The sequence below is a fragment of the Scyliorhinus torazame genome, chromosome 11, assembly GCF_047496885.1.
Source record: "Scyliorhinus torazame isolate Kashiwa2021f chromosome 11, sScyTor2.1, whole genome shotgun sequence".
NCBI lineage: Eukaryota > Metazoa > Chordata > Chondrichthyes > Carcharhiniformes > Scyliorhinidae > Scyliorhinus > Scyliorhinus torazame.
Genome location: NC_092717.1, coordinates 249432867 through 249456376, shown reverse-complemented (window position 1 = coordinate 249456376; position 23510 = coordinate 249432867). Strand labels below are relative to the sequence as shown.

Here is a 23510-nt window from a genome sequence, read left to right as displayed (position 1 = left end):
CCCCGTGTCCCTCAATCCCACCCTCACCCCGTATCCCTCAATCCCACCTTCTCCCCGTATCCCTCAATCCGACATTCTCCCCGTATCCCTCAATCCCACCCTCACCCCGTATCCCTCAATCCCATCCTCACCCCGTATCCCTCAATCCCACCCTCACCCAGTATCCCTCAATCCCACCCTCATCCCGTATCCCTCAAACCCACATTCTCCCCGTATCCCTCAATCCCACCCTCACTCCGTATCCCTCACTCCCACCCTCACTCTGTATCCCTCAATCCCACCCTCTCCCCATTTCCCTCAATCCCACCCTCACTCCGTATCCCTCAATCCCACCCTCTCCCCGTATCCCTCAATCCCACCCTCTCCCCGTATCGCTCAATCCCACCCTCACCCCATATCCCTCACTCCCACCCTCACCCCGACTCCCACAATCCCACCCTCACCCGTATTCCTCAATCCCACCCACACCCGTATCCCTTAATCCCCTCACCCCGTATCCCTCAATCCCACCCTGACCCTGTATCCCTCAATCCCACCTTCTCCCCTATCCCTCAATCCCACCTCCCCGTATCCCTCAATCCCACCCTCACCCCAATCCCTCTATTCCACCCTCACCCCCATCCCTCAATCCCACCCTCACCCCGTGTCCCTCAATCCCACCCTCACCCCAATCCCTCTATTCCACCCTCACCCCCATCCCTCAATCCCACCCTCACCCAGTGTCCCTCAATCCCACCCTCACCCCGAATCCCTCAATCCCACCCCCACCCCGTGTCCCTCAATCCCTCCCTCACCCCGAATCCCTCAATCACACCCTCTCCCCGTGTCCCTCAATCCCCTCTCCCCGTATCCCTCAATTTTACCTTCTCCCCGTATCCCTCAATCAACTGACCCCGTAACCCTCAATCCCACCTTCTCCCCAAATCCCTCAATCCCTCCCTCACCCCGAATCCCTCAATCCCACCCTCACCCCGTATCCCTCAATCCCACCCTCACCCCGTATCCCTCAATCCCACCCTCACCCCGTATCCCTCAATCGCACCCTCACCCCAATCCCTCTATTCCACACTCACCTCCATCCCTCAATCCCACCTTCACCCCGTATACCTCAATCCCACCCTCACCCCGTATCCTTCAATCCCACCGTCTCCCCGTATCCCTCAATCCCACCCTCTCCCCGTATCCCTCAATCCCACTTTCTCCCCGTATCTCTCAATCCCACCATCTCCCCATATCCCTCACTCCCACCCTCACCCCGTATCCCTCAATCCCACCCTCACCCCGTATCCCTCAATCCTACCCTCACTCCGTATCCCTCATTCCCACCCTCACCCCGTATCCCTCACTCCCACCCTCACCCCGTACCCCTCAATCCCACCCTCAACCCGTACCCCTCAATCCCACCCTCACCCCGTATCCCTCAATCCCACCCTCGCCTCATATCCCTCACTGCCACCCTCACCCCGTATCACTCACTCCCACCCTCACCCCGTATCCATCAATCCCACCCTCACCCCGTATCTTTCAATCCCTCCCTCACCCCATATCCCTCACTCCCACCCTCTCTCCGTATCCCTCAATCCCACCCTCACCCCGTATCCCTCAATCCCCCCCTCTCTCCGTATCCCTCAATCCCACCCTCACCCCGTATCCCTCAATCCCACCCTGACCCCATATCCCTCAATCCCAACCTCTCTCCGTATCCCTCAATCCCTCCCTCACCCCGTATCCCTCAATCCCACCCTCACCCCGTATCCCTCAATCCCACCCTGACCCCATGTCCATCAATCCCACCCTCACCCCGTATCCCTCAAACCCACCCTCACCCCGTATCCCTCAATCCCACCCTCACCCCGTATCCCTCAATCCCACCCTCACCCCGTATCCCTCAATCCCACCCTGACCCCATATCCCTCAATCCCAACCTCTCTCCGTATCCCTCAATCCCACCCTGACCCCGTATCCCTCACTCCCACCCTCTCCCCGTTTCCCTCACTCCCATCCTCTCCCCGTATCCCTCAATCCCACCATCACCCCGTATCCCTCACTCCCGCCGTCTCCCCGTATCCCTCAATCCGACCCTCACCCCCTATCCCTCAATCCCCTCGCCCCAATCCCTCAATCCCCACCCTCACCCCATATCCCTCAATCCCCACCCTCACCCCGTATCCCTCACTCCCGCCCTCACCCCGTATCCCTCATTCCCTCCCCCACCCCCTATCCCTCAATCACCTCGCCCCAATCCCTCACTCCCACCCTCACCCCGTATCCATCAATCCCACCCTCACCCCGTATCTTTCAATCCCTCCCTCACCCCATATCCCTCACTCCCACCCTCTCTCCGTATCCCTCAATCCCACCCTCACCCCGTATCCCTCAATCCCCCCCTCTCTCCGTATCCCTCAATCCCACCCTCACCCCGTATCCCTCAATCCCACCCTGACCCCATATCCCTCAATCCCAACCTCTCTCCGTATCCCTCAATCCCTCCCTCACCCCGTATCCCTCAATCCCACCCTCACCCCGTATCCCTCAATCCCACCCTGACCCCATGTCCATCAATCCCACCCTCACCCCGTATCCCTCAAACCCACCCTCACCCCGTATCCCTCAATCCCACCCTCACCCCGTATCCCTCAATCCCACCCTCACCCCGTATCCCTCAATCCCACCCTGACCCCATATCCCTCAATCCCAACCTCTCTCCGTATCCCTCAATCCCACCCTGACCCCGTATCCCTCACTCCCACCCTCTCCCCGTTTCCCTCACTCCCATCCTCTCCCCGTATCCCTCAATCCCACCATCACCCCGTATCCCTCACTCCCGCCGTCTCCCCGTATCCCTCAATCCGACCCTCACCCCCTATCCCTCAATCCCCTCGCCCCAATCCCTCAATCCCCACCCTCACCCCATATCCCTCAATCCCCACCCTCACCCCGTATCCCTCACTCCCGCCCTCACCCCGTATCCCTCATTCCCTCCCCCACCCCCTATCCCTCAATCACCTCGCCCCAATCCCTCAATCCCACCCTCACCCCATATCCCTCAATCCCCACCCTCACCCCGTATCCCTCACTCCTGCCCTCTCCCCATATCCCTCAATCCCACCTTCTCCCCGTATCCCTCAATCCCACCTTCTCCCTGTATCCCTCAATCCCACTTCCTCGTATCCCTCAATCCCCCCTCACCCCATATCCCTCACTCCCACCCTCACCCCGACTCCCTCAATCCCACCCTGTCCCCGTATCCCTCAATCCGACCCTCACCCCCTATCCCTCAATCCGACCCTCACCCCGTATCCCTCACTCCCGCCCTCTCCCTGTATCCCTCAATCCCACCTTCTCCCCGTATCCCTCAATCCCACTTCCTCGTATCCCTCAATCCCCCCCTCACCCTGTATCCCTCAATCCCACCTCCTCGTATCTCTCAATCCCCCCTCACCCCGTATCCCTGAAACCCACCCTCACCCCATATCCCTCACTCCCACCCTCACCCCGACTCCCTCAATCCCACCCTGTCCCCGTATCCCTCAATCCCACCTTCTCCCCGTATCCCTCAATCCCACCCTCACCCGTATTCCTCAATCCCACCCTCACCCGTATCCCTCAATCCAACCTCACCCCAATCCCACAATCCCTCCCTCACCCCGTATCCCTCAATCCCACCTCCCGGTATCCCTCAATCCCCACCCTCACCCTGTATCCCTCAATCCCACCTTCTCCCCGTATCCCTCAATCCCACATTCTTCTCGTATCCCTCAATCCCCACCCTCACCCCGTATCCCTCAATCCCACCTTCACCCCGTATCCCTCAATGCCACCTTCTCCCCGTATCCCTCAATCCCACCTTCTCCCCGTATCCCTCAATCCCACATTCTCCTCGTATCCCTCAATCCCCACCCTCACCCCGTATCCCTCAATCCCACCTTTTCTCTGTATCCCTCAATCCCACATTCTCCCCGTGTCCCTCAATCCCACCCTCACCCCGTATCCCTCCATCCCACCTTCTCCCCGTATCCCTCAATCCGACATTCTCCCCGTATCCTTCAATCCCACCCTCACCCCGTATCCCTCAATCCCCACCCTCACCCCGTATCCCTCAATTCCCACCCTCACCCCGTATCCCTCAATCCCACCTTCTCCCCGTATCCCTCAACCCCACATTCTCCCTGTGTCCCTCAATCCCATCCTCACCCCGTATCCCTCAATCCCATCCTCACCCCGTATCCCTCAATCCCACCCTCACCCAGTATCCCTCAATCCCACCCTCATCCCGTATCCCTCAAACCCACATTCTCCCCGTATCCCTCAATCCCACCCTCACTCCGTATCCCTCAATCCCACCCTCTCCCCGTATCCCTCAATCCCACCCTCTCCCTGTATCCCTCAATCCCACCCTCACCCCATATCCCTCACTCCCACCCTCACCCCGACTCCCACAATCCCACCCTCACCCGTATTCCTCAATCCCACCCACACCCGTATCCCTTAATCCCCTCACCCCGTATCCCTCAATCCCACCCTTACCCTGTATCCCTCAATCCCACCTTCTCCCCTATCCCTCAATCCCACCTCCCCGTATCCCTCAATCCCACCCTCACCCCAATCCCTCTATTCCACCCTCACCCCCATCCCTCAATCCCACCCTCACCCCGTGTCCCTCAATCCCACCCTCACCCCAATCCCTCTATTCCACCCTCACCCCCATCCCTCAATCCCACCCTCACCCAGTGTCCCTCAATCCCACCCTCACCCCGAATCCCTCAATCCCACCCCCACCCCGTGTCCCTCAATCCCTCCCTCACCCCGAATCCCTCAATCGCACCCTCTCCCCGTGTCCCTCAATCCCCTCTCCCCGTATCCCTCAATTTTACCTTCTCCCCGTATCCCTCAATCAACTGACCCCGTAACCCTCAATCCCACCTTCTCCCCAGATCCCTCAATCCCTCCCTCACCCCGAATCCCTCAATCCCACCCCCTCCCCATGTCCCCCAATCCTACCCTCACCCCGTATCCCTCAATCCCACCCTCACCCCGTATCCCTCAATCCCACCCTCACCCCGTATCCCTCAATCCCACCCTCACCCCGTATCCCTCAATCGCACCCTCACCCCAATCCCTCTATTCCACCCTCACCCCCATCCCTCAATCCCACCTTCACCCGTATACCTCAATCCCACCCTCACCCCGTATCCTTCAATCCCACCGTCTCCCCGTATCCCTCAATCCCACCCTCTCCCCGTATCCCTCAATCCCACTTTCTCCCCGTATCTCTCAATCCCACCATCTCTCCGTATCCCTCACTCCCACCCTCACCCCGTATCCCTCAATCCCACCCTCACCCCGTATCCCTCAATCCTACCCTCAGTCCGTATCCCTCATTCCCACCCTCACCCCGTATCCCTCACTCCCACCCTCACCCCGTAGCCCTCAATCCCACCCTCACCCCGTACCCCTCAATCCCACCCTCACCCCGTATCCCTCAATCCCACCCTCGCCTTATATCCCTCACTGCCACCCTCACCCCGTATCACTCACTCCCACCCTCACCCCGTATCCATCAATCCCACCCTCACCCCGTATCTTTCAATCCCTCCCTCACCCCATATCCCTCACTCCCACCCTCTCCCTGTATCCCTCAATCACCTCTCCCCGTATCCCTCAATTACACCCTCACCCCCTATCCCTCAATCACATCTCCCCGTATCCCTCCATACCAACCTCACCCCGTATCCCACCTCCCCGTACCCTCAATCCCACCCTCACCCGTATCCCTCAATCCCACCCTCACCCCGTATCCCTCAATCCCACTTCCCCGTACCCTAAAAACCCACCCTCACCCTAATCCCTCAATCCCACCCTCACATTGTATCCCTCACTCCCACATTCTCCCCGTATCCCTCAATCCCACATTCTCCCCGTATCTCTCAATCCCACCCTCACCCCGTATCCCTCAATCCCACCTCTCCCCGTATCCCTCAATCCCACCTCTCTCCGTATCCCTCAATCCCACATTCTCCCCGTATCCCTCAATCCCACATTCACCCCGTATCCCTCAATCCCAGCCCCTCCCCGTATCCCTCAATCCCACCCTCACCCCGTACCCCTCAATTCATCATTCTCCCCGTATCCCGCAATCCCACATTCTCGCTGTATCCCTCAATCCCCTCTCCCTGTTTCCCTCAATCCCACCGTCACCCCGTATCCCTCACTTCCACCCTCTTCTTGTATCCCTCAATCCCCTCTCCCTGTTTCCCTCAATCCCTCCCTCACCCCGAATCCCTCACTCCCACCCTCACCCTGTATACCTCAATCCCTCCGTCATCCCGTATCCTTCAATCCCACCCTCACTCCGTATACCTCAATCCCACCCTCACTCCGTATCCCTCAATCCCAGCCTCACTCCGTATCCCTCAATCCCTCCCTCACCCCGTATCCCTCAATCCCACCGTCTCCCCGTATTCCTCAATCCCACCTCTCCCCGTATCCCTCAATCCCACCTCTCCCCGTATCCCTCAATCCCACCGTCAACCCGTATCGCTCAATCCCATATTCTCCCCGTATCCCTCAATCCCACCCTCTCCCCGTATCCCTCAATCCCACATTCTCCCCGTATCCCTCAATCCCACATTCTCCCCGTATCCCTCAATCCCACCCTCTCCCCGTATACCTCAATCCCACATTCTCCCCGTATCCCTCAATCCCACATTCACCCCGTATCCCTCAATCCCAGCCCCTCCCCGTATCCCTCAATCCCACCCTCACCCCGTACCCCTCAATTCATCATTCTCCCCGTATCCGTCTATCCCACATTCTCGCCGTATCCCTCGATCCCACCCTCTCCCGTATCCCTCAATCCCACCCTCTCCCCGTATCCCTCAATCCCACCGTGTCCCCGTATCCCTCAATCCCACCAACTGCCCGTATCCCTCAATCCCACCTTCTCCCCGTATCCTTCAATCCCACCATCTCCCCGTATCCCTCACTCCCACCCTCACCCCGTATCCCTCAATCCCAACCTCTCTCCGTATTCCTCAATCCCACCCTCACCCAGTATCCCTCACTCCCACCCTCACCCCGTATCCCTCAATCCAACCCTGACCCCATATCCCTCACTCCCACCCTCTCCCCGTTTCCCTCTCCCCGTTTCCCTCACTCCCATCCTCTCCCCGTATCCCTCACTCCCGCCGTCTCCCCATATCCCTCAATCCGACCCTCACCCCGTATCCCTCACTCCCACCCTCACCCCTTATCCCTCACTCCCACCCTCACCCCGTATCCATCAATCCCACCCTCACCCCGTATCTTTCAATCCCTCCCTCACCCCATGTCCCTCACTCCCACCCTCTCTCCGTATCCCTCAATCCCACCCTCACCCCGTATCCCTCAATCCCCCCCTCTCTCCGTATCCCTCAATCCCACCCTCACCCCGTATCCCTCAATCCCACCCTGACCCCATATCCCTCAATCCCAACCTCTCTCCGTATCCCTCAATCCCTCCCTCACCCCGTATCCCTCAATCCCACCCTCACCCCGTATCCCTCAATCCCACCCTGACCCCATGTCCATCAATCCCACCCTCACCCCGTATCCCTCAAACCCACCCTCACCCCGTATCCCTCAATCCCACCCTCACCCCGTATCCCTCAATCCCACCCTCACCCCATATCCCTCAATCCCAACCTCTCTCCGTATCCCTCAATCCCACCCTGACCCCGTATCCCTCAATCCGACCCTCACCCCCTATCCCTCAATCCCCTCGCCCCAATCCCTCAATCCCCACCCTCACCCCATATCCCTCAATCCCCACCCTCACCCCGTATCCCTCACTCCCGCCCTCACCCCGTATCCCTCATTCCCTCCCCCACCCCCTATCCCTCAATCACCTCGCCCCAATCCCTCAATCCCACCCTCACCCCATATCCCTCAATCCCCACCCTCACCCCGTATCCCTCACTCCTGCCCTCTCCCCGTATCCCTCAATCCCACCTTCTCCCCGTATCCCTCAATCCCACCTTCTCCCTGTATCCCTCAATCCCACTTCCTCGTATCCCTCAATCCCCCCTCACCCCATATCCCTCACTCCCACCCTCACCCCGACTCCCTCAATCCCACCCTGTCCCCGTATCCCTCAATCCGACCCTCACCCCCTATCCCTCAATCCGACCCTCACCCCGTATCCCTCACTCCCGCCCTCTCCCTGTATCCCTCAATCCCACCTTCTCCCCGTATCCCTCAATCCCACTTCCTCGTATCCCTCAATCCCCCCCTCACCCTGTATCCCTCAATCCCACCTCCTCGTATCTCTCAATCCCCCCTCACCCCGTATCCCTGAAACCCACCCTCACCCCATATCCCTCACTCCCACCCTCACCCCGACTCCCTCAATCCCACCCTGTCCCCGTATCCCTCAATCCCACCTTCTCCCCGTATCCCTCAATCCCACCCTCACCCGTATTCCTCAATCCCACCCTCACCCGTATCCCTCAATCCAACCTCACCCCAATCCCACAATCCCTCCCTCACCCCGTATCCCTCAATCCCACCTCCCGGTATCCCTCAATCCCCACCCTCACCCTGTATCCCTCAATCCCACCTTCTCCCCGTATCCCTCAATCCCACATTCTTCTCGTATCCCTCAATCCCACCCTCACCCCGTATCCCTCAATCCCCACCCTCACCCTGTATCCCTCAATCCCACCCTCACCCCGTATCCCTCAATCCCACCTTCACCCCGTATCCCTCAATGCCACCTTCTCCCCGTATCCCTCAATCCCACCTTCTCCCCGTATCCCTCAATCCCACATTCTCCTCGTATCCCTCAATCCCCACCCTCACCCCGTATCCCTCAATCCCACCTTTTCTCTGTATCCCTCAATCCCACATTCTCCCCGTGTCCCTCAATCCCACCCTCACCCCGTATCCCTCCATCCCACCTTCTCCCCGTATCCCTCAATCCGACATTCTCCCCGTATCCCTCAATCCCACCCTCACCCCGTATCCCTCAATTCCCACCCTCACCCCGTATCCCTCAATCCCACCTTCTCCCCGTATCCCTCAACCCCACATTCTCCCTGTGTCCCTCAATCCCATCCTCACCCCGTATCCCTCAATCCCATCCTCACCCCGTATCCCTCAATCCCACCCTCACCCAGTATCCCTCAATCCCACCCTCATCCCGTATCCCTCAAACCCACATTCTCCCCGTATCCCTCAATCCCATCCTCACTCCGTATCCCTCAATCCCACCCTCACTCCGTATCCCTCAATGCCACCCTCACCCCGTATCCCTCAATCCCACCCTCTCCCCATTTCCCTCAATCCCACCCTCACTCCGTATCCCTCAATCCCACCCTCTCCCCGTATCCCTCAATCCCACCCTCTCCCTGTATCCCTCAATCCCACCCTCACCCCATATCCCTCACTCCCACCCTCACCCCGACTCCCACAATCCCACCCTCACCCGTATTCCTCTATCCCACCCACACCCGTATCCCTTAATCCCCTCACCCCGTATCCCTCAATCCCACCCTTACCCTGTATCCCTCAATCCCACCTTCTCCCCTATCCCTCAATCCCACCTCCCCGTATCCCTCAATCCCACCCTCACCCCAATCCCTCTATTCCACCCTCACCCCCATCCCTCAATCCCACCCTCACCCCGTGTCCCTCAATCCCACCCTCACCCCAATCCCTCTATTCCACCCTCACCCCCATCCCTCAATCCCACCCTCACCCAGTGTCCCTCAATCCCACCCTCACCCCGAATCCCTCAATCCCACCCCCACCCCGTGTCCCTCAATCCCTCCCTCACCCCGAATCCCTCAATCGCACCCTCTCCCCGTGTCCCTCAATCCCCTCTCCCCGTATCCCTCAATTTTACCTTCTCCCCGTATCCCTCAATCAACTGACCCCGTAACCCTCAATCCCACCTTCTCCCCAGATCCCTCAATCCCTCCCTCACCCCGAATCCCTCAATCCCACCCCCTCCCCGTGTCCCCCAATCCTACCCTCACCCCGTATCCCTCAATCCCACCCTCACCCCGTATCCCTCAATCCCACCCTCACCCCGTATCCCTCAATCCCACCCTCACCCCGTATCCCTCAATCGCACCCTCACCCCAATCCCTCTATTCCACCCTCACCCCCATCCCTCAATCCCACCTTCACCCCGTATACCTCAATCCCACCCTCACCCCGTATCCTTCAATCCCACCGTCTCCCCGTATCCCTCAATCCCACCCTCTCCCCGTATCCCTCAATCCCACTTTCTCCCCGTATCTCTCAATCCCACCATCTCTCCGTATCCCTCACTCCCACCCTCACCCCGTATCCCTCAATCCCACCCTCACCCCGTATCCCTCAATCCTACCCTCAGTCCGTATCCCTCATTCCCACCCTCACCCCGTATCCCTCACTCCCACCCTCACCCCGTAGCCCTCAATCCCACCCTCACCCCGTACCCCTCAATCCCACCCTCACCCCGTATCCCTCAATCCCACCCTCGCCTTATATCCCTCACTGCCACCCTCACCCCGTATCACTCACTCCCACCCTCACCCCGTATCCATCAATCCCACCCTCACCCCGTATCTTTCAATCCCTCCCTCACCCCATATCCCTCACTCCCACCCTCTCCCTGTATCCCTCAATCACCTCTCCCCGTATCCCTCAATTACACCCTCACCCCCTATCCCTCAATCACATCTCCCCGTATCCCTCCATACCAACCTCACCCCGTATCCCACCTCCCCGTACCCTCAATCCCACCCTCACCCGTATCCCTCAATCCCACCCTCACCCCGTATCCCTCAATCCCACTTCCCCGTACCCTAAAAACCCACCCTCACCCTAATCCCTCAATCCCACCCTCACATTGTATCCCTCACTCCCACATTCTCCCCGTATCCCTCAATCCCACATTCTCCCCGTATCTCTCAATCCCACCCTCACCCCGTATCCCTCAATCCCACCTCTCCCCGTATCCCTCAATCCCACCTCTCTCCGTATCCCTCAATCCCACATTCTCCCCGTATCCCTCAATCCCACATTCACCCCGTATCCCTCAATCCCAGCCCCTCCCCGTATCCCTCAATCCCACCCTCACCCCGTACCCCTCAATTCATCATTCTCCCCGTATCCCGCAATCCCACATTCTCGCTGTATCCCTCAATCCCCTCTCCCTGTTTCCCTCAATCCCACCGTCACCCCGTATCCCTCACTTCCACCCTCTTCTTGTATCCCTCAATCCCCTCTCCCTGTTTCCCTCAATCCCTCCCTCACCCCGAATCCCTCACTCCCACCCTCACCCTGTATACCTCAATCCCTCCGTCATCCCGTATCCTTCAATCCCACCCTCACTCCGTATACCTCAATCCCACCCTCACTCCGTATCCCTCAATCCCAGCCTCACTCCGTATCCCTCAATCCCTCCCTCACCCCGTATCCCTCAATCCCACCGTCTCCCCGTATTCCTCAATCCCACCTCTCCCCGTATCCCTCAATCCCACCTCTCCCCGTATCCCTCAATCCCACCGTCAACCCGTATCCCTCAATCCCATATTCTCCCCGTATCCCTCAATCCCACCCTCTCCCCGTATCCCTCAATCCCACATTCTCCCCGTATCCCTCAATCCCACATTCTCCCCGTATCCCTCAATCCCACCCTCTCCCCGTATCCCTCAATCCCACATTCTCCCCGTATCCCTCAATCCCACATTCACCCCGTATCCCTCAATCCCAGCCCCTCCCCGTATCCCTCAATCCCACCCTCACCCCGTACCCCTCAATTCATCATTCTCCCCGTATCCGTCTATCCCACATTCTCGCCGTATCCCTCGATCCCACCCTCTCCCGTATCCCTCAATCCCACCCTCTCCCCGTATCCCTCAATCCCACCGTGTCCCCGTATCCCTCAATCCCACCAACTGCCCGTATCCCTCAATCCCACCTTCTCCCCGTATCCTTCAATCCCACCATCTCCCCGTATCCCTCACTCCCACCCTCACCCCGTATCCCTCAATCCCAACCTCTCTCCGTATTCCTCAATCCCACCCTCACCCAGTATCCCTCACTCCCACCCTCACCCCGTATCCCTCAATCCAACCCTGACCCCATATCCCTCACTCCCACCCTCTCCCCGTTTCCCTCTCCCCGTTTCCCTCACTCCCATCCTCTCCCCGTATCCCTCACTCCCGCCGTCTCCCCATATCCCTCAATCCGACCCTCACCCCGTATCCCTCACTCCCACCCTCACCCCTTATCCCTCAATCCCACCCTCACCCCGTATCCCTCAATCCCCTCACCCAGTATCCCTCACTCCCACCCTCACCCCGTATCCCTCACTCCCACCCTCACCCCGTATCCCTCAATCCCACCCTCACCCCGTATCCCTCAATCCCCTCACTCCGTATCCCTCAATCCCACCCTCACCCCGTATCCCTCAATCCCACCCTCACCCCATATCCCTCAATCGCACCCTCACCCCGTATCCCTCAATCCCCTCACTCCGTATCCCTCAATCCCACCCTCACCCCGTATCCCTCAATCCCACCCTCACCCCATATCCCTCAATCGCACCCTCACCCCGTATCCCTCAATCCCCTCACCCCGTATCCCTCAATCCCCTCGCCCCGTATCACTCAGTTTTCTCTCTCTCATTTACCCTTGGTGCTCCCCCTCCTCCTCTGCGATACTCACCCTCTGCGGTAGGATCTTGTCGGCCATCTTCCGTCTTTTCGCACTGTAATATTTTAAACAGAAACATCAATTAGAACGTAAGGAATCAGAGGCCATTCAGCCCACCGAAGCTGCTGACTATCCCTCCTGCCAGTGGCTGATTCGACCTGAATTCCATTATCCCCAATGTCCGTTAACCTATCGATCTCAGTCCTGATTATACTGGACATTGGAGCATCTCTGGGGGAGAGAATTCACAATCTCTGGCTGTGAATTTTCTCTTTTATTCAATAATCTTTATTGTCACTGTAAGGAGCTCCCGCTGGACTCCTGGGGCGGGATCCTCCGAGGTTTGAGAATCGCCGGGGGTGGCGGCGTGAATCCCGCCCCCACCGGCTGCCGAATTCTCCGGCACCGGAGATTTGGCTGGGGCGGGAATGGCGGCCCCCCCCCCGGCGATTCTCCGGCCCGCGATGGGCCGAGTGGCCCGTTTTCTGCCGGTCCCGCCAGTGTGGTTTAGAGTAGGTCCTTACCGGCGGGACCTGGGGGCGGGGGCGACCTCCGGGGTCCTCGGGAGGCTCTGGCCCCGGGGGGGGGGTCCGCCCACGGTGGCCTGGCCCGCGATCGGGGCCCACTGATCCGTGGGCGGGCCTGTGCTCTATTCCCCCGCATTGGCTGCAATTCATCCACGATGGCCGACGTGGAGATGAACCCCCCCCCCCCGCGCAGGCCCTGGGATGACACAGCACACGCTGGCGCTCGTACGCATGCTCCAACTCGCACCGGCCGGCACGGCACAAACCACTCTGGGGCCGGCCTCGTCGCTGAAGGTGCAGCCCGACGCCGGAGTGATTCCCGCCACTCCGTCCCGCCGGGACCCCCGCCGGGGAGCGGATCATCCCATCCCTGGTTTTGGGCCCTATTTACCCGGTTTCCGAGGATAATTGGGGTACAGGCGGCCTGGGGACATAGTCTCCAAATCAGAGAATCCACAACTTCACACGTCAGCTCCAGAGCCGGAGTGAACACTGTCCGGGGTGGGTCCACACTGCCCAGGGGGGGGGTCCACACTGCCCAGGGGGGGGTCCACACTGTCCGGGGGGGGGGTCCACACTGCCCGGGGTCCACACTGCCCGGGGGGGGGTCCACACTGCCCAGGGGGGGGGGGGTCCACACTGCCCAGGGGGGGGGGTCCACACTGCCCAGGGGGGGGGTCCACACTGCCCAGGGGGGGTCCACACTGCCCGGGGGGGGGGGGGTGGGTCCACACTGCCCAGGGGGGGTCCACACTGCCCAGAGGGGGGTCCACACTGTCCGGGGGGGGGGGTGGGTCCACACTGCCCAGGGGGGGGACCACACTGTCCGGGGGGGGTCCACACTGCCCGGGGTCCACACTGCCCAGGGGGGGGTCCACACTGTCCGGGGGGGGGGGGGGGGGTCCACACTGCCCAGGGGGGGGTCCACACTGTCCGGGGGGGGGGGGTGGGTCCACACTGCCCAGGGGGGTGGGTCCACACTGCCCAGGGGGGGGTCCACACTGTCCGGGGGGGGGGTCCACACTGCCCGGGGTCCACACTGCCCGGGGGGGGGGGGTCCACACTGCCCAGGGGGGGGGTCCACACTGCCCAGGGGGGGGCCCACACTGCCCTGGGGGGGGGTCCACACTGCCCAGGGGTGGGGTCCACACTGCCCGGGGGGGGGGTCCACACTGCCCGGGGCCCACACTGCCCGGGGGGGGGGTCCACACTGCCCGGGGTCCACACTGCCCGGGGTCCACACTGCCCGGGGGGGGGGGGGGGTCCACACTGCCCAGGGGGGGGTCCACACTGCCCAGGGGGGGGCCCACACTGCCCTGGGGGGGGGTCCACACTGCCCAGGGGTGGGGTCCACACTGCCCGGGGGGGGGTCCACACTGCCCGGGGCCCACACTGCCCGGGGGGGGGGTCCACACTGCCCGGGGTCCACACTGCCCGGGGTCCACACTGCCCAGGCGGGGTCCACGCAGCCCAGGGGGGGGGTCCACACTGTCCGGGGGGGGGGGTCCACACTGCCCGGGGTCCACACTGCCCGGGGGGGGGGGTCCACACTGCCCAGGGGGGGGGTCCACACTGCCCGGGGCCCACACTGCCCGGGGGGGGGGGTCCACACTGCCCGGGGTCCACACTGCCCAGGCGGGGTCCACACAGCCCAGGGGTGGGGTCCACACTGCCCGGGGGGGGGTCCACACTGCCCGGGGGGGGGTCCACACTGCCCGGGGGGGTGGGGGGGGGTCCACACTGCCCGGGGGGGGGGGGTCCACACTGCCCGGGGGGGGGTCCACACTGCCCGGGGGGGGTCCACACTGCCCGGGGGGGGGGTCCACACTGCCCGGGGGGGGGTCCACACTGCCCGGGGGGGGGTCCACACTGCCCGGGGTCCACACTGCCCAGGGGGGGGTCCACACTGCCCAGGGGTGGGGTCCACACTGCCCGGGGGGGGGGTCCACACTGCCCGGGGTCCACACTGCCCGGGGGGGGGTCCACACTGCCCGGGGGGGGGTTCACACTGCCCGGGGGGGGGGGTCCACACTGCCCGGGGTCCACACTGCCCGGGGGGGGGTCCACACTGCCCGGGGGGGGGGTCCACACTGCCCGGGGGGGGGGGGTCCACACTGCCCAGGGGGGGTCAACACTGCCCGGGGGGGGGGGTGGTGGGGTCCACACTGCCCGGGGGGGGGGGTCCACACTGCACAGGGGGGGGTCCACACTGCCCAGGGGGGGGGTCCACACTGCCCGGGGGGGGGGGCGTGGGGTCCACACTGCCCAGGGGGGGGTCCACACTGCCCGGGGGGGGGGGGGGCGTGGGGTCCACACTGCCCAGGGGGGGGTCCACACTGCCCGGGGTCCACATTGCCCAGGGGGGGGTCCACACTGCCCGAGGGGGGGGCGTGGGGTCCACACTGCCCAGGGGGGGGTCCACACTGCCCGGGGGGGGGGGGGTCCACACTGCCCGGGGGGGGGGGGTCCACACTGCCCGGGGGGGGGGGGGGGTCCACACTGCCCGGGGGGGGGTCCACTCTGCCCGGGGGGGGCGTGGGGTCCACACTGCCCAGGGGGGGTCCACACTGCCCGGGGGGGGGGGTCCACACTGCCCGGGGGGGGGGGTCCACACTGCCCGGGGGGGGGGGGGTTGGGTCCACACTGCCCAGGGGGGGTCCACACTGCCCGGGGGGGGCGTGGGGTCCACACTGCCCAGGAGGGGGTCCACACTGCCCGGGGGGGGGGGGTCCACACTGCCCGGGGGGGGGGGTCCACACTGCCCGGGGGGGGGGGGTCCACACTGCCCGGGGTCCACACTGCCCAGGGGGGGTCCACACTGCCTGGGGTCCACACTGCCCGGGGTCCACACTGCCCAGGGGGGATCCACACTGCCCGGGGCCCACACTGCCCGGGGCCCACACTGCCCGGGGCCCACACTGCCCGGGGCCCACACTGCCCGGGGGGGGGGGGTCCACACTGCCCGGGGCCCACACTGCCCGGGGCCCACACTGCCCGGGCTCCACACTGCCCGGGGCCCACACTGCCCGGGGGGGGTGGGGTCCACATTGCCCAGGGGGGGGTCCACACTGCCCGGGCTCCACACTGCCCGGGCTCCACACTGCCCGGGGCCCACACCGCCCGGGGGGCGGGGGGGGGGGGGGGGGGTCCACACTGCTCCACCATTGCCCTGTACAACTGAAGCATAACCTGCCCATTTTTATATTTTAGTTGAAGTTTATAGACTCCCCTGAATTCTCCATCCCCGTTATTACAAACCTCACTAATATCCCGATTCGCACTGTGCCCCACACAGCAACGTCTGTCACACGCCCCCTAAACAACGCCACTCGCTGTTCCCTAACTCTCTTTCTGAGCCAAGATCATTTCTCTTTATTCTTTTTATCCTCTCCGCGATCCTCAGTTCTACCTCTCCGCCTTTTTCCATCTTCTTCAACACGTCTAGAAATGAAATAGCCTGAAGTATTTCGTTCCCAGCCTTGGCCATGCTGCCAATTAGTGGGATCGTCCTCTCCCTCTGGCAGTGGGAAGCTCGGGGGTTGTTGGGAGTTTAATTTGGAGCAAGGTCAAAATCAGTTTCCCGAAGTCGGGATGAACGCGGGAATTTTGTTCCCAGGGCTTTGGGTTAAAGGCAGGTTGAGCTGCTCAACGTGAGGAGCACATCCATCCCGTGCACCTCGCTGGAATCAACTCCCCCACCGGTGGGAAATGTTCACAGTTACCACGGTCTGGCCCACCTCCCCCCCAAGAGTCCAGACCCTGGTCTGTGAGGAGGGGGGGGGGCTTCAAGAGGTGGCTTTGGGCAGCTGCTGGTCGGTGTGGCGACGCCCGGGGGTGTCGGGCTCCCCTTGTGAGTGGATAGCGTTAATGGCCTCTCCTTATCAGTTAACCCTGGCATCGGTGGAGTAAATCTTCACTGCGCCTCCTCCCAGGTTAACACCTCCTTCCTGAGGGGCCCAGGCCCAATCCCGTTACTCCGGCTGGTGTCTAGATTCTGCGCAGCCCCACCATCACTCCCTCCAGTTTGAACTCTCGCCTCCAGATAAAAGCCAACAATCAATCGGCCTTTCACATGGTTTTATGTAACATTCAATATTTTGTTTATTGGATTTCTGCTTCCAGGTGCTGAAACCTCTCTCTCTGCAACTTCAGACATGATCACAGATCCTGATTGCCGGCAGCCATTTTGGAGCCTGGCAGCCTCAGGGCTCTTTCAGGCCACCATTACCCCTCCCTGATGTGTTGGGTGTTCTGGATCACAACCAGGTCACCAACACTGGAAGTGGTGCAACTCTATTTTATTATAAGGTTAACTATGTTAACATACTGGAACGGTGGGTAAATGCAATACCAGCTTTAACTGTCGACCCTTGCCTAGTCCTAACCCGGTGATGCACTCAGCACATGGTGAATGTCTGTGTTGCAGGCTGTGAGCTCTGTGCTCCGAGCTGGCTGCTACTAGAATGAGCGGGAACTCTCCTGCCCCCTGTCTTTATAGTGCGTGTGCTCTCACTGGTGATTGGCTGCGGTGTTGTGTATGCTGATTGGTCCCACTGTGTGTCCATCAGTGTGTGTCTGCACCATAATGTACTGGTGTATATTATGACATCCCCCCTGTTATATAAAGAACATGTGCCTGTGTGACAATAAATATTGTGCAGTGAATGTACCTGACTATGTGTGTGTGTGTTATTTACATGACTATGTACATGAGGCTAGTCTATTTACACGGGAAGGTGCCTGGTGCAGAGAAATAGGGTGTCACACCAACAACGAAATGAACATTATATACAAACTACTGGAATGATGAAACAGGATAACAGAACAGATCAAAGAGTCCAACATCGTAAAACTCATAAGTCAAGTCTCTGAGGTGGGCGTCGAATTCTGGTTGACGGTCAGGGTGGCACACCACTCGTCGTCTGGATCAATGCTGTGCACCGACAGCGGCTGGTGGTTTTGATTCGGGGACAGCCTGTTCTTTGTTATAACAGCGACTCGAAAAGGTTCCCTCGGGTCCTCGGTGTCACTGATCTGCGGGAAGTCGGAATCGGACTCGGGGACCGTGGGTTGAATTGCCCGAACGTTCCTGCGCGGCTGGCTGAAGCGATGCGAATTGGCAGGCTGAGCTGCTCGGCAGCAGGCAGCATAGTGGCCAAGTCTGCCACATCGTAGGCATTGTCGAAATTTTGCAGGACATTGCCGCTTTAAATGGGCGGAGCCACAGTTGCCGCACGTCGTGACGTCAGTACGCTCATTACGCCACCGCGCATGCACGGTGCGGTCCTGTGTGGTGTGCGCCTGCGCACCACGTTCCTCCACGTCACCGTCCCCTCGATTGGCGCGTACAAGCGCGGGAGGCCGCGAAAAGCGCGCGGAATGGCCGCCCTCATCCGGGCTGCAGCCTTGGAGGTGTTCAATTGTTTGGACCCGTTCCGCCTCGTGGGGACCTTGCCGCGCCGTTTCAGCCGCCTGTATGTGGGAGTACCGGCTGGTGGCATTTTCATGCAGGACACAGGTCTCAATGGCGGTCGCTAGGGTGAGTTGCTTAATTTTGAGGAGCTGCTGACGCAGGGGGTCCGACAGAACACCAAATACGATCTGGTCGCGTATCATGGAGTCGGAGGTGGGCCCGTAGCTGCAAGGACTGCGCAAGGATGCCGAGGTGTGTTAAAAAGGATTGGAAAGGCTCGTCCTTACCCTGCAAGCGCTGCTGGAACAAAGCTTTCATTGACCTCGATGCTGAAGTGGGTGTCGAATTTGAGGAGAACCGTCTTGTACTTTGTCTTGTCCTCGTCGTCTGTGAATGTGAGGGAGTTGAAGATGTGGATGGCGTGTTGCCCGGCCGTGGAGAGAAGCAGAGCAATCTTCCTGGTGTCCGAGGCCTTCTCCCTGTCCGTGGCTTCGAGGAAGAGATGGAAGCGCTGTTTAAAAATCTTCCAATTGACCCCGAGATTGCCGGCGATGCGGAGCGGCGGCGGGTTGATGTTCTCCATACTTCAGGATGCCGGAATGCTGATTAGTTGCAGGTGGGTCTCAGAAGTGCTAGTATGCAACCACTCCTTGTACCATGCTGTGTTGGGTGTTCTGGATCACAAACAGGTCACCAACACTGGAAGTGGTGCGACTCTATTTTATTATAAGGTTAACTATGTTAACATACTTGAACTGTGGGTAAATGCAATACCAGCTTTAACTGTTGACCCTTGCCGAGTCCTAACCAGGTGATGCACTCAGCACATGGTGAATGTCTGTGTTGCAGGCTGTGAGCTCTGTGCTCCGAGCTGGCTGCTACTAGAATGAGCGGGAACTCTACTGCCCCCTGTCTTTATAGTGTGTGTGCTCTCACTGGTGATTGGCTGCGGTGTGTGTGTTGATTGGTCCCACTGCATGTCCATCAGTGTGTGTCTGCACCATAATATACTGGTAGATATTATGACACTCCCTATCTGCGACTACCCTCACCCTCAACCGACAGTCACTTTGTGCCCTTCTGCCCCTCCCCTAAATGTGGTTTGTGCAGCATCTCACTGCCCCACCCCTAGCAATACCCTGCCCATCATAAACACCTCTTCACCCCGTCTCCCATGATGACTGTTTATTCCCCTCCCACTATCCCTTCCACCGCTCCCCCCCCCCCCCCCCCCCCCCCGTTTGCCCTCAATGCTCCTCAGCCCCTGAACGCCCCTCCACATCGCACCTACCTGCGGGTGCGACTCTGCACTGCCTGCTGCTGCTGTGGCACTTGTGTTGGGGCAGAGCGTTTGCGAGGCTGGTCCAATACCGGCTGTGGCATTCCCGGGCGCACCGCGGGGCTCCCACCGTACGGGGACCCGGGGGGGCCCATCGCTGATCCTTGAGGTGCCATTCGGGCACCTGAGGGCATGCCAGGGCGCTGGAGTGAAAAATAAAACAAACATCACACAGCTGACCAAACAGTTCAACAACGGGGGGGAAAACAGAGACTGAAAAGGCCGAGAGCAGGCCTCACAGAGCAGGCCTCACACTCACTGAGCAGGTCTCGCAGAGCAGGCCTCACAGAGCAGGCCTCACACTCACTGAGCAGGTCTCGCAGAGCAGGCCTCACAGAGCAGGCCTCACACTCACAGAGCAGGCCTCACACTCACTGAGCAGGCCTCACACTCACTGAGCAGGCCTCACACTCACTGAGCAGGCCTCACACTCACTGAGCAGGCCTCACACTCACTGAGCAGGCCTCACACTCACTGAGCAGGCCTCACACTCACTGAGCAGGCCTCACACTCACTGAGCAGGCCTCACACTCACTGAGCAGGCCTCACACTCACTGAGCAGGCCTCACACTCACTGAGCAGGCCTCACACTCACTGAGCAGGCCTCACACTCACTGAGCAGGCCTCACACTCACAGAGCAGGCCGCACACTCACAGAGCAGGCCGCACACTCACAGAGCAGGCCGCACACTCACAGAGCAGGCCGCACACTCACAGCGCAGGCCGCACACTCACAGAGCAGGCCGCACACTCACAGAGCAGGCCTCACACTCACAGAGCAGGCCTCACACTCACAGAGCAGGCCTCACACTCACAGAGCAGGCCTCACACTCACAGAGCAGGCCGCACACTCACAGAGCAGGCCTCACACTCACTGAGCAGGCCTCGATGGGCAGCATCCCCCGCCTCACACTCACTGAGCAGGCCTCACAGAGCAGGCCTCACACTCACTGAGCAGGTCTCGCAGAGCAGGCCTCACAGAGCAGGCCTCACACTCACAGAGCAGGTCTCGGTGGGCCCGTCTCACACTCACAGAGCAGGCCTCGGTGGGCCCGTCTCACACTCACAGAGAAGGCCTCGGTGGGCCCGTCTCACACTCACAGAGCAGGCCTCGGTGGGCCGGTCTCACACTCACAGAGCAGGCCTCGGTGGGCCCGTCTCACACTCACAGAGCAGGCCTCGGTGGGCCCGTCTCACACTCACAGAGCAGGCCTCGGTGGGCCGGTCTCACACTCACAGAGCAGGCCTCGGTGGGCCCGTCTCACACTCACAGAGCAGGCCTCGGTGGGCCCGTCTCACACTCACAGAGCAGGCCTCACACTCACAGAGCAGATCTCGGTGGGCCCGCCTCACACTCACTGAGCAGGCCTCGGTGGGCCCAACTCACACTCACTGAGCAGGTCTCGGTGGGCCCGCCTCACACTCACAGAGCAGGTCTCGGTGGGCCCGCCTCACACTCACAGAGCAGGTCTCGGTGGGCCCGTCTCACACTCACAGAGCAGGCCTCGGTGGGCAGAATCCCCTGCCTCACACTCACTGAGCAGGTCTCGGTGGGCCCGTCTCACACTTACAGAGCAGGCCTCGGTGGGCCCGTCTCACACTCACAGAGCAGGCCTCGGTGGGCCCGTCTCACACGCACAGAGCAGGCCTCGGTGGGCCCGTCTCACACTCACAGAGCAGGTCTCGGTGGGCCCGTCTCACACTCACAGAGCAGGTCTCGGTGGGCCCGTCTCACACTCACAGAGCAGGTCTTGGTGGGCCCGTCTCACACTCACTGAGCAGGTCTCGGTGGGCCCGCCTCACACTCACTGAGCAGGTCACGGTGGGCCCGCCTCACACTCACAGAGCAGGCCTCGGTGGGCCCGTCTCACACTCACAGAGCAGGTCTCGGTGGGCAGAATCCCCTGCCTCACACTCACTGAGCAGGTCTCGGTGGGCCCGTCTCACACTCACAGAGCAGGTCTCGGTGGGCCCGTCTCACACTCACAGAGCAGGCCTCAGTGGGCAGAATCCCCCCATCTGGAGGCGCGGGTACAAAATCTGGGCTGAACAACAACAACCTGCATTTATATAGCATCTTTAAAACTGACAGGACTATTAACAACAACTTCGGAGACAAATGTAGATGGTGACCAAACGTTTGGTCATCGAGGTGGGTTTGTAGTGATGTCTTAATGGAGGAGGGGGCAGGCGAGAGGGAATTCCAGAACTTCCGGCCCAGGCTGCTGAACTCGCACTGCCAAAGATGGAGCAATTTTAAAAAAAAGTTGAATTACGGGATGTGGGCGTCGCTGGTCAGGCCAGCATTTATTACCCATCCCTAATTCCCCTTCAGAAGGTGGGGGTGAGCTGCAGTCCCTGCAGTAGGTACACCCACTGTGCTGTTAGGGAGGGAGTTCCAGGATGTTGCCCCAGTGACAGTGAAGGAACGGCCGATATATTTCCCAGTTGGGGCGGTGAGTGACTTGGAGGGGAACCTCCAGGTGGTGGGGCTCCCAGGTATCTGCGGCCCTTGTCCCTCTAGATGGTCGTGGCTGTGGGTCTACAAGGTTCTGTCTGAGGAACCTCGGTGAGTTACTGCAGTGCATCTTGTAGATGGTACACACGGCTGCCACTGTGCGTCGCTGAAAATGAAAAATGAAAATCGCTTATTGTCACAAGTCGGCTTCAGTGAAGTTACTGTGAAAAGCCCCTAGTCGCCACATTCCGGCGCCTGTTCGGGGAGGCTGGTACGGGAAGGGTGGTGGGGGCGGGTTTGAATGTTTACGGTGACGGTTTAAAATGAAAGGTGCAGGTTTAGATGAGCACGATTATATCAGAGGGTTGTGGGACTGGAGATGACAGAGATAGGGAGAGGCAGGGCCGGGAAAAAAGGAGGAGAATTTTCAAGGATGAGAGGTTGCTTGACTGGGAGGCAGCGTAGGTCGGGGGGCACAGGGGATGATGGGGAGACGAGGCAGGTTCCAGCATGGATGGACCTCACCATTACTGAGTGTAGACTATCGGACAGCAGCCAGGGGTGTGATAGAATACCGCAGTCTGGAGCTACCAAGGCCATGGGTGAGGGTTTCCGCAGCGGATCAGCTGAGGCAGGGACAAGGTCAGCTGATGTTACGGAGGTGGGAATGGGTTGAATCAGCGATGGTACGAGGTTACCACTGGATCAGTCTGGAGTGGTGAACAGTCCACTTCAGCTTCCGAGACAGGGAGGGAGATGGAGTTGGTGTTGAGGAAAGTGTTTGGAGTGTCGACCTGCTCCCCACCTTCGGGAGTGTCGGAGGGGAACATCCCCGAGTGGCCACACTCAAATGAGGGTCCAGTGGCAGTCGGTTCGACTTCCGCCCCTCACTCAGGGCAACGTCCCAACAGCTGCGATGGACCGAAGGAGGAATGCAGTTGGATGTTGGAAGTTAACTCCAGCCACTGGAGCTACAGGTGTGGACGAGGGGGTCCTGGGACAGCGGGGGGGGGGGGGGGGGGGGGGGGGGGGGGGGGGGAGGCCTGGGTGGAGTGCGTTTGGGGTCTCGCGGGGGAGCGGGGGGGT

At 60.7% G+C, this 23510-nt stretch overlaps 1 protein-coding gene across 1 annotated transcript in view; it reads right to left on the bottom strand.

Annotated features, from left to right (window-relative positions):
• Nucleotides 1–23510, bottom strand: part of LOC140385963 (SWI/SNF-related matrix-associated actin-dependent regulator of chromatin subfamily D member 3-like) — a 200035-nt gene that overhangs the window by 148573 nt on the left and 27952 nt on the right. The window contains exons 2-3 of the mRNA XM_072468607.1: nucleotides 19919–20109; nucleotides 12700–12742 (exon numbers count right to left, since the gene is read on the bottom strand). Of these exons, the coding sequence (XP_072324708.1) occupies nucleotides 12700–12742; nucleotides 19919–20109 (234 nt within the window). The remainder of the gene's footprint in view (nucleotides 1–12699; nucleotides 12743–19918; nucleotides 20110–23510) is intronic.